Genomic DNA, 12079 nt, shown 5'->3' with positions numbered 1-12079 from the left:
CCCCCTCCCCCTCCTCCTCCTCCTCCCCCATCATAGTGATGATACCCCCCCCTCCCCCTGCTCCTCCTCCCCCATCATAGTGATGATACACCCCCCTCCCCCTGCTCCTCCTCCCCCATCATAGTGATGATACACCCCCCCTCCCCCTCCTCCTCCTCCTCCCCCATCATAGTGATGATACACCCCCCTCCTCCTCCTCCTCCTCCCCCATCATAGTGATGATACACCCCCCTCCTCCTCCTCCTCCTCCTCCCCCATCATAGTGATGATACACCCCCCTCCCCCTCCTCCTCCTCCTCCCCCATCATAGTGATGATACACCCCCCCTCCCCCTCCTCCTCCTCCTCCCCCATCATAGTGATGATACACCCCCCCTCCCCCTCCTCCTCCTCCTCCCCCATCATAGTGATGATACACCCCCCTCCCCCTGCTCCTCCTCCTCCCCCATCATAGTGATGATGCACCCCCCTCCCCCTCCTCCTCCTCCCCCATCATAGTGATGATACACCCCCCCTCCCCCTCCTCCTCCTCCTCCCCCATCATAGTGATGATACACCCCCCCTCCCCCTCCTCCTCCTCCTCCCCCATCATAGTGATGATACACCCCCCTCCCCCTCCTCCTCCTCCTCCCCCATCATAGTGATGATACACCCCCCTCCTCCTCCTCCTCCTCCTCCCCCATCATAGTGATGATACACCCCTCCCCCTCCTCCTCCTCCCCCATCATAGTGATGATACACCCCCCTCCCCCTCCTCCTCCTCCTCCTCCTCCCCCATCATAGTGATGATACACCCCCCCTCCCCCTCCTCCTCCTCCTCCCCCATCATAGTGAGGATACACCCCCCTCCCCCTCCTCCTCCTCCCCCATCATAGTGATGATACCCATGCCCAAAACTCTGACGACCATTTCCAGATAACACCGACGCAACGGTGAAATTAAATGTACAAAGTAAATCCCCTCTCTCCTCATCATCCTGTCACAGTCCAAGTCTCTTCTATTAAAGCACAACAAGATGAAAGCCATGGTTCACGTTCACGTACCTGGCAGAACGGGGCAATAAAAGTGGGTTTAGGAATAATTGAAGCGCGGCTCTTTAGAAGCTTTACAGGCACAACGGAGCTGGACTTCAGGGGCTTTACGGGCACAACGGAGCTGGACTTCAGGGGCTTTACTCCACCAAAAGTCAGACAATAGTCTTGTTGACAATGTTCTCTGATGTGGGTCAGAACATGTTCTCTGACAGGCATACGGTGCAGAACATTAAGACCTGGCATTAAGACATGTGTGGCTTTAGCTTTTAGCCACTTTGTTTTACCATTATTTTATACTTTTTTGAAAAGACGTGAAAACATGTGCAAATCATTGAATATATATATAGAAAAGGTTTTTAACTCAAATCTTTGCTTCTGGGGGGTCCTTGGAACAACATATTTTCAGATGGGGGTCAGCGGCCAAATACAGATAATTCTGGAGGTCCTTGACATTAAAAAGTTTGAGCACCACTGATACAGTATTTAGAAGACATTGTATACGTACCAGTAAGACGCCTGAGGTCCAGGCATGACTGTGTTGTATTAAAGATATGATACGTCGTGTGGCACTCTAAAACCAACAGGAATGCCGCTGTGGTTTCCACCCTACACGTTCTCTTGTCTCTCGTTTCCTTATTGCCCTGCCTCGTTTTGACACCCAGGAGTACCCACACGTCTGTGAGCTGACAGGCAGATGGAGACATCATTCCTCACCGTACGCAGCCTCCGACTGGTAGCTTAATCTCTTTTTTCTTTCTGCCACTTAATGTTATACCAACAACATTCTGCATGATGGAATGCCAGAGGGTGAGCCAGAAAAATAGCAGCCAGGAGAATGAGACTAATAGCAACGACACTACCAAAGACACTAAGAGCTGCCAGCCAGCAAACTAGTGCTGTGGGAAGCAACACACGGGCAGCGGTCACAAGGACGTCCCACATTAACATACGTGGATGTACAAGAAGAATGACGGAAAATGGAGCTCTTAATGTTTCTTCAACAGCAGCAACATCAAACAGCAAATACAGCAAACAAGAGAATATACAATGCAAAAAAGAGCAAATAGAGTAAACCAGCTGCGTTATTATATCTGCAGAAATGTGCTATGAAATGTAAAGTAAAGCAGTCTGTTTCCAGTGGCTTTGAGACTGAAACCATTGTCCATGAGACTGAAACCATTGTCCATGAGACTGAAACCATTGTCCATGAGACTGAAACCATTGTCCATGAGACTGAAACCATTGTCCATGAGACTGAAACCATTGTCCATGAGACTGAAACCATTGTCCATGAGACTGAAACCATTGTCCATGAGACTGAAACCATTGTCCATGCGACAGCACCTTAAACAGACGGTTGGGATGGCTGCATACATATGGCTGTATACACCTGCATCCAGTACACACACGCATGCACGCGCACACACACACACACACACACACACACACACACACACACACACACACACACACACGAAGTGTGAAAACACTTTAGCACATCATACCTACTACAGTACTAAAGGCACTCCTGAGCTGCAGGCTTACATTACGACATCCACCTGCTCTACAATAAATAAATGGAGGGTAAGAGGCTGTTTCATTTGCTCATAAAGGCCGTAATTGAACTCCCACTCAAACTGGTGGCAGAAGATGCCTCAAGGCCCCTATAAGCTCTTTATGTGTGAGGACAAACAGCAAATACAAAACATATTTCTCAAGAAACATAATGTGTGGCTTAGCGAAAAGCAACCGTAAAGTGCTCTTAAGTAGAGATGACATTTGAAGTGGTGTTTCAGAAAGCAATAATTGCTGCCGAGTGTGAGACAGAGAGAGAGAGAGAAGGAGAGAGAGAGAGAGATCGAGGGACGTTTTCAAGGATGGCCTCACAAACTGTAAAAACACACGAAGGGAAAAGAGGCTGTTAAGTATAAGCTCTTCTCCCTTTGATCATGCAGGACACACTTCATGGGAATGAATTATAAACTGATCTCTGTCTTATAAAAGCACAATTATCATAAGGAAAAATGGCAGGTACAACACTTGTTTTTCTTCTTTCTAATTATTTGGTCGACCCCCCAATTTTATTTATTTATTGTTTATTTATGGTTTATTCACCGTTTCCCAGCCGCTCTGCCTACATGGGGGCCTGGCCTGGTCTGACCCCTGTGTTGGACTGTGATATATCAATGTCCCCAAACAAACAAACCCTGTGTTGGACTGTGATATATCAATGTCCCCAAACAAACCCTGTGTTGGACTGTGTATATCAATGTCCCCAAACAAACCCTGTGTTGGACTGTGATATCAATGTCCCCAAACAAACAAACCCTGTGTTGGACTGTGATACATCAATGTCCCCAAACAGACCCTGTGTTGGACTGTGATACATCAATGTCCCCAAACAAACAAACCCTGTGTTGGACTGTGATACATCAATGTCCCCAAACAAACCCTGTGTTGGACTGTGATACATCAATGTCCCCAAACAAACAAACCCTGTGTTGGACTGTGATACATCAATGTCCCCAAACAAACCCTGTGTTGGACTGTGATACATCAATGTCCCCAAACAAACCCTGTGTTGGACTGTGATATATCAATGTCCCCAAACAAACCCTGTGTTGGACTGTGATACATCAATGTCCCCAAACAAACAAACCCTGTGTTGGACTGTGATACATCAATGTCCCCAAACAAACCCTGTGTTGGACTGTGATACATCAATGTCCCCAAACAAACCCTGTGTTGGACTGTGATATATCAATGTCCCCAAACAAACCCTGTGTTGGACTGTGATATATCAATGTCCCCAAACAAACCCTGTGTTGGACTGTGATACATCAATGTCCCCAAACAAACAAACCCTGTGTTGGACTGTGATACATCAATGTCCCCAAACAAACCCTGTGTTGGACTGTGATACATCAATGTCCCCAAACAAACCCTGTGTTGGACTGTGATATATCAATGTCCCCAAACAAACCCTGTGTTGGACTGTGATACATCAATGTCCCCAAACAAACCCTGTGTTGGACTGTGATATATCAATGTCCCCAAACAAACCCTGTGTTGGACTGTGATACATCAATGTCCCCAAACAAACCCTGTGTTGGACTGTGATACATCAATGTCCCCAAACAAACCCTGTGTTGGACTGTGATACATCAATGTCCCCAAACAAACCCTGTGTTGGACTGTGATACATCAATGTCCCCAAACAAACCCTGTGTTGGACTGTGATACATCAATGTCCTCAAACAAACCCTGTGATACATCAATGTCCCCAAACAAAGACAGAGGTCGTCAAAGTGGCCAGTAAGATTTCTGGGAGAACCCAAGCCCAACTCATAGACCTTTACAAGAGGCAGGTGTTTAAGAGAGCCTCATCCCTCCTGGAGGTCTCAGACCACCCACTTAGGTCTGAGTTTGAATGCCCATTACATGCCCACTACAAAGACTAATCGGTTCAAACTATCCTTTGTCCTAGCAGATAGCACTTTATTTTTGCCTCTTTGCACAGTTTGCCCACTAATGCACTTTTGCTGACACTGCTATACTTACAATAAAGTTAACCTTGAACATTGAAGGTCTGAACCCTGTGTTGGACCGTGATATATCAATGTCCAAACAAAGACAGAGTGCAGAAAGGAACAGTTCCAGGAGCGTTCTGGTGTTTTCAACGGTCCATTTGTTCCCGTTCACTTCCACTCAGTCAGGACGTCTTCACAAGTTCACGGGGGACCGAGTTCTCACCTGAGACTCGGAGAATTGATGATCCTGCCTCAGACATTGTTCCCCCGACTTGTATTCAAAGGCCCCATGTGATCCGCCAGCCTGATAGATAGATACTTTAGTTAGTTACTTTAGTTTAGAGCCTGATAGATAGATACTTTAGTTAGTTACTTTAGAGCCTGATAGATAGATACTTTAGTTAGTTACTTTAGAGCCTGATAGATAGATACTTTAGTTGTCCTGATGTCCATGTGTTCCGAGAGCCTGATAGATAGATACTTTAGTTTTGTGCCAAGCAGTCATCAGGATACAAAAAAAACTAAACAATACAAATTACAATTAGATCACACTACTGCTTAACTCAACTCAACTCAGATTGTATATTATATAATATAAAGCACATTTCAAATGACCAAAACAACCAAAGTGCTTTACAACAACAATACAAACCACAACCACACGTGTGCACACATGCACACGCATGGCGCATGCACGCACATGCACGCGCGCACACACACACACACACACACACACACACACACACACACACACACACACAAGCAGTGATTTAAATGCCTGAGGCAGAGAGAGAGCCCGAGTGGTTGCATGACGGTGCCGTGCGAACATACTACAAGCTCAACTTGTAGATTATAATTGTTATTTATTTATTTAGCAGTAAGTAAATAAAGTACCAGATGAATGTACATACTGTACATACTGTACATACTTACTGTACCACCAGATGGTATTTGAACACCATTTACACTTCAGCCCAATTCCTTTAAATAGACACCAGCTTAGCAGCTAATTACAACCAGCGGTGGAAGTTCATCATGAATTCCTTTCCCTCGTTAGTTGCTTTTGATAGTTTGTGTGTAAAATGTTTTAATGTCACTACATTAAGAGAGAAAAAGGGCCTGGGTATAGCAGATCTACAAGCAGATCTACAAGCTTTTTGTAGATCGTCTATTTTCAAATGGCGGAAATGTATATTGTATAGGGCTGAAGTGGTCAATCCAAAATCCCCAAAGTAACCAGTAAGTAAAGTTTTTAACTATTTGTAGTCGAGTAAAAAGTACAGTATTTTATACTCTGAGATGTAGCAGTAATAAGTAAGTATAAGTAAAGGTACTGGAAATACTCCGTTTTGAGTAAATGTACTTTGGTTACTTTACACACACCACACACAGATTACAATTAGACATGCTGATAATCATCACTCCCAGTGATACCAAGGAGTCGACCGTAGAACGACCTTATAGATCCCTCGCTCTCTTTCCCTCGCCCCATCTCCGCCAGTCAGTCTATCAACAGGTGGGCGGGGCTTAGGGTGTCAGGGGGGAATTCGGAGGGTAACTTGGGTGCATGTCGTGTCAGGAAGGAATGCAACAAACTATTTTCATGTCGACTTCTTGCCTCATACTTACCTGTACGTTCACGACCACCTGATGGGCTCAGTGGTGCCAGGGAGATGTTGTTGCTTCTCGCTGGATAGCAGGACTTTTATGAGAAAAATAAACATGTCTAAAAGTTCACATTATTATTATTATTACAGCCATATATCATCAAGACAGGTTTCACAATGTTTTTTGTTTTTTCATGGCTATTTTCGTCCGTTGAAAACATTAAACTTTGCACGACTCGGACTCCTCCAGACATTGCTCCAGATATTCAGGCCTCGGCTACACGACTACGGGGGTTTTTCTAAACTGATATTTTCGTCCTCAGTTTAAAAAAACAAATCCCTGCCCACACACAAAGATATCTGTGTCCACACGTACACGCATTGACCACAGGAGAGAATCACTGCAGTAGCAGGTTTCAATTGTATATTTGGTTTTAAAGATTGCATGCATTATTATTATGAGGTGTCAAATACATGTAGGCCTATCATATTCTTTTAGCGTATTTAAAAAGCCAAATGAATTGTGAGTGGAAGTGGAACATTTCTTGCATTGTCTGTCAGCATGTCACTGTGAGTAAATCTCCAAATCCCGACAAATCTCTCCATATCGTTTAGAAATATGATTCTGATTCATACACCAAATGATCGACACTTTGCAGACCATAGAGAATTATAAAAATCGGTTGAACAATCCTTTTGGGTTCTAGTAAGTCCTTTTGGGCTCTAGTAAGTCCTGCAGACCTAGAATTGTCGGGTCCGCAACCAGTTGTGAGCTATTGTATAAATAAACGTAATTTATATAATGTAATTAAGGACATTTTCTGGACTATCGTTCACTTGCACCTGGTGGGCAGACACAGCGATAACGGAATGCAGTCATGGGTGACCTATACCGTTATATTTTACTCATGATAGCTCTTCCGTTGCTCCAGAATGTATAATGAAGCATTTGGAAATTGCGAGAGTCAACAGTAACGTGAGACTATGCTTACAGTGATAACTGATTAAGATTATAGTTTAGAGAGTTAGACAGAACGGTATAACAATAAAAGGGCATGTGTTGTAGAACGAGGTCGCTGACAGGTCAAGGCAACACTGGCTGAGACGCCTGTCACAAAGCAGCAGGTTTAGACGGTGTCGACTCAGCATCTTAAGATTAGGATCGCTGAGTCAGAGTTTCAGGGGGAAGGATTATTCCTTTGGCTTCCTGAATAGCTCGATGGTAGCCAACACCTGCCTGTGCAACGTGACCGGGAACCCTGGGCAGCTGGCAGACACTTCTACACCTGCCTGTGTAACGCGGCGACCTGCGCAGCTAGCAGACACTTCTACACCTGCCTGTGCAACGCAGCGCCCTGCCCAGCTAGCAGACACTTCTACACCTGCCTGTGCAACGCAGCGCCCTGCCCAGCTAGCAGACACTTCTACACCTGCCTGTGCAACGCAGCGCCCTGCCCAGCTAGCAGACACTTCTACACCTGCCTGTGCAACGCAGCGCCCTGCCCAGCTAGCAGACACTTCTACACCTGCCTGTGCAACGCAGCGCCCTGCCCAGCTAGCAGACACTTCTACACCTGCCTCAACATACAGTCTGTAGGGAACCCTCATGGGTTAACATACAGTCTGTAGGGAACCCTCATGGGTTAACATACAGTCTGTAGGGAACCCTCATGGGTTAACATACAGTCTGTAGGGAACCCCCATGTGGGTTAAGGACGGTACAGTACAGTACAGTACAGTACAGTCACTCTGTGCCGTCAGACACAGACACTTCAAACTGCTCGGGCAGAATTCCCGCTACGCTACGGGGGGGGATGGGGGGGTTATAAATCTAAACTCAGCTTTTCACTAAACTGAACTTTTATAAAAGCTCAGCTTTTTCATCGTTTCACTTTAGCAGCAACTTTCTGTTGGATGTGGCCGTTGGAGAGCAGATGTTGCCGCTGGCACACGCAGGCACGCAGGCGCGCACGCACGCACACACATACACACAGACACACACACACACACACACAAAATGACAGCAAAATGATGGAAAACCACAGCATACAGACAGACAGAGACACAGAGGGTTTGTGTTTGATGGACAGGCCAGAGCAGCCAATCATCTCCTTATCTGGCGTGTTTATCAGACAGATATAACTCAGACAACCACCCAGGTAGTCGACTACCGTCACTCCAACAAACGTCTGGAATGAAAAGGAGCCTAAAGGGAACTTTTAAATTTCATCGACTAAACACAAGCTATCGGAACCACATCTGCAAAAAGCAGTGATTCAACCCTTATCTCAACAAGCCGGATACCCTCTCCACCACGGCCTGATCCTGTCCATGAAAATCACAAACAGGAAAGGTGACAATGCGCATTTGAGATCGCTAAAACTAAAACTAAACGAAATTCTAATCCAAAGTCTATATCTAAAAACGAAATCAAATTGTGACGTCAGAATCAGCACTGGGCCCATGCAACACTCAGAAACATGCTTTGGATTTAGAAGCCACGTTTAACCAATAAGAATTTATTGTCACAAGCACAAATTTGTTACACAAAAAAAATAATGGGTCACATTTACACAATTTATACAAGTCTAGAACTCATGTACAATTAAACAGCCTAACTAAATACCACATAGTTAAATATGTACTCACATTGCACACAATGATACCGTTAAAACTACACAAAAAAAACATACAACTGTGTGAAAGTAACACGAGTCGACATAAAAATCACATTATTTACAAAAAAACACCAATGTTTAAGATTTATTTTTAGCAAAAGGACTCCAAACGCCAGTTCAACGTTCTCCCATGGCTCTGGCCAAAGATAGACACACATTATACAATCTTATGGTGTAAAAGTTCCCACCTTCTATAAAGTATTATTCCAGTTCTCTGTTAATCGTCGAAAACATTATAAAGTAATAAAGTAAAGTATGACGAAAGTTTTGCAGGACACGGAAACACAACTGGTAAATACTGCGCATTGCTAATTGGACGATATGGCGTTTCTTTTCCCTTTTTTAAGCAGGCTGGTGAGATTAGCGATTAGCTTCAACGAAGAGCACTTCAAGCCGTTTAGCTTAGCGACTTGACTTTAGCAAATTACTTTCTTCATTATTTTTATTGTACTTCTTTTTTTTTGTTCATTTTTGTTTTCGTTTATACGTAGAATCCTTCTTCTGTAAGTCTGGAGTCATTATGGACATAACACTACATATAGTTATTATAATTTATACAATAAGCTTCATGAGATACTGAGAGGAGAGAGAGAGACAGAGAGAGAGTGAGAGAGAGAGCATTCATTGTAGTACAGCATTTCTTCCAGCTGGCACGGTTTGGCAGAAAGGACAGACTTCTGGGTAAAGAAGGAGTGCATTAAGTACATCCAACATGGAGTTAGTTGTGTCTATGGCAGTGCTTTTCAACCTTGTTCACATCAAGGTCCATTATTTATTTATTCAGCATCTGAGCCACGGACCACCAGGTGATGACATGTAGTCTCTCAGACCCATCTGAGCCACGGACCACCGTTTGATGACATTTAGTCTCTCAGACCCATTTGAGCCACGGACCACCGTTTGATGACATTTATCATCTCAGACCCATCTGAGCCACGGACCACCATTTGATGACATTTAGCCCCTCAGACCCGTGTGAGCCACGGACCACCATTTGATGACATTTATCCTCTCAAAGACGCAAAACTTGAAGAACATTTTTGTTGTCGTTGGATAAGATTTCATCCACAATTCCATGCTGTATTGAGGTTGGTACCATTAGGAGAGATGACAGGCAAACGTTGATCAAAAGAAGTACAAATCTACATTCTCTAATCATGTAGACTTCTGTTGAACTAAGTCATGTAGAAGTTTAACAACTATTTAACTCTTGAGTGAAAAAACTAAATGGACCCTTATGGGTACATTTTGTTTCATTTTACAAAGATGATATCAAGTCTCCATCCTTTTGCTGGGGACCACTTGGAACCCCTCAGGGAGCACTTGGTGGTCCCCGGACCACTGGTTGAGAAGCACTGATCTATGGCTATGTTCAGATCTGAATCAGATTGGAATCAGATCTGAATCAGATCTGAATCAGATCCAAATCAGATTGGAATCCGATTGGAATCAGATCTGTATGCGTGGCCTAATGCGTGGCAATTAATGGTCAACTTAAATCTGTAATGGTGACAGCCCTAAATAAGTGCTCTCTTTTCTCTGGGATTTATCAGCGACGACAGGAAAACTTCTTCCAGTTGACCTTCCAGGTGACCCAACGCTGTCAGTGACCTCACGGGAGGTCAGAGGTCATTAGAGCGACGGATGGACGCTCAGGTAAACAACCAAGGATCGGAAGTACAGGTTTACGTTACGTACCGTCAGTCAGTCTGAAACGTGATCAGTGACTAGAGAGATATGAGGTATGTGGGATTAGAAACATACATACATACTGCAGGCCTCCATGCCCGTGTGTTAGAGAAGCTCTACAGAAAGAAGGGGGGGGTGAGTGAATGCACAGATCTGTCCATTTTCTTCTGTCTGTGCCGTTCGGCTCGAGCAAGAGGGCGAGAGACACTGAGAGAGGAAGGAAGGAAAGGGAGGGAGAGAGAGGGCGTGGAGGGGCGAGGAGGGTTCTACTCGGAGAAGGGCGGGAACATGCCGAGGTCAGCGAAGTCCTCGATGTTGTAATTGGCCGTTCCCTGGGAGGGGTCTCCTGCCATGGGTAACATGTCCTGTGGAGAGGAGACGGGACGCACGCACAAACACACACACACACACACACACATAGTCACAGGTTAGAATCCGTCCAGGAACGAACGCGCAAACGCGCACACGCACAGTCACACACACACACACACACACACACACACACACACACACACACACACACAGTATAGACTGGACACAGGCCAGGTCAGGATGTGGACGCCAGGCTTTAATGTCCATCCAGCTGACCTTCCACCTCTACTGGAGTCCAACCCAGATCACACTGTCTGTGTGCTCCAACGTCAACACTGTGTGTGTGTGTGTGTGTGTGTGTGTGTGTGTGTGTGTGTGTGTGTGTGTGTGTGTGTGTGTGTGTGTGTGCATGCGAGCGTGCGTGCAAGGTGATCGCTCGGTTATTAAAACAAAAAACCTCAAATCTGCACTTTTTTTTCTCCTTACATTTCTATCCCAGTTTCGTATCCCATTTTTTCACCTGGTACCAAATGTCTAATCATGTATTCCTGGGCGCTACTCTCCCTCTGCCAACCTGGGGAGAGCCCCGAACTGAGCTCATAAGTATTGCACAGTGACAACTAAATCAGCGACGGCTTCATAAAACTGTGACTGGGGGTGGAATGGGGGTGCTAGCTATTTAGAGGGGAGGCTAATGCATGTTTGTTTACATAGAAGTCAGTCAATTGGGCCTGGGCTTCCCCCAGAGAGGGCTAAAGCCCCCCCCATCCCCTTTACTGGGTTCTAACTGACACAAAATGTGATTAATTCATTATGATGGGTTTGAAAAGTAGCTGCCTCCTTCCAATAAAAAGATGTTCTATTAATCTTCAGTTGCAGATATCGTGATATATCGTTGATGGAATCTCTTCGCAATAATCGATTATTGCGAATCTCTTCGCAATAATCGCAATATATATCGAATATCGTGATATCATTATCGAGGGCCTAATATCGCCACATATATCGCTGCTCCCCTACCGGGGGGTTCAGGGAGGTACAGAGGGCTACAGGGAGGTACAGGAGGGTACAGGGGGCTACAGGGAGGTACAGGAGGGTACAGAGGGGTACAGGGAGGTACAGGAGGGTACAGGGGGGTACACTATGTTACCTGAAAGACCTCTGTCTGGGAGGGGTTTGGGTGGGAGTGCTGCTCTCCAGCCTGCTGGCCGTGGTGCTGGTTCTGCCACT

General features: G+C 45.3%; 1 protein-coding gene across 2 annotated transcripts in view; it reads right to left on the bottom strand.

The window, feature by feature from the left end:
* Nucleotides 1-8669: 8669 nt before the first annotated feature.
* The window catches only part of arnt2 (aryl-hydrocarbon receptor nuclear translocator 2), an 83386-nt gene continuing 79976 nt past the window's right edge, over nucleotides 8670-12079 (bottom strand). For both annotated transcript variants that reach the window (XM_080761419.1, XM_080761420.1), the window contains exons 18-19: nucleotides 12000-12079; nucleotides 8670-10902 (exon numbers count right to left, since the gene is read on the bottom strand). The exon at nucleotides 12000-12079 is cut by the window's right edge and continues 66 nt beyond it. In XM_080761419.1, the coding sequence (XP_080617545.1) occupies nucleotides 10804-10902; nucleotides 12000-12079 (179 nt within the window). In that variant the 3' untranslated portion in view covers nucleotides 8670-10803. The remainder of the gene's footprint in view (nucleotides 10903-11999) is intronic.

This window comes from Protomyctophum bolini, assembly GCF_963924005.1.
Source record: "Protomyctophum bolini genome assembly, chromosome: 1".
Lineage (NCBI taxonomy): Eukaryota > Metazoa > Chordata > Actinopteri > Myctophiformes > Myctophidae > Protomyctophum > Protomyctophum bolini.
Note: the sequence above shows the minus strand (reverse complement) of the source record. Positions and strands in the feature narration are given on the sequence as shown.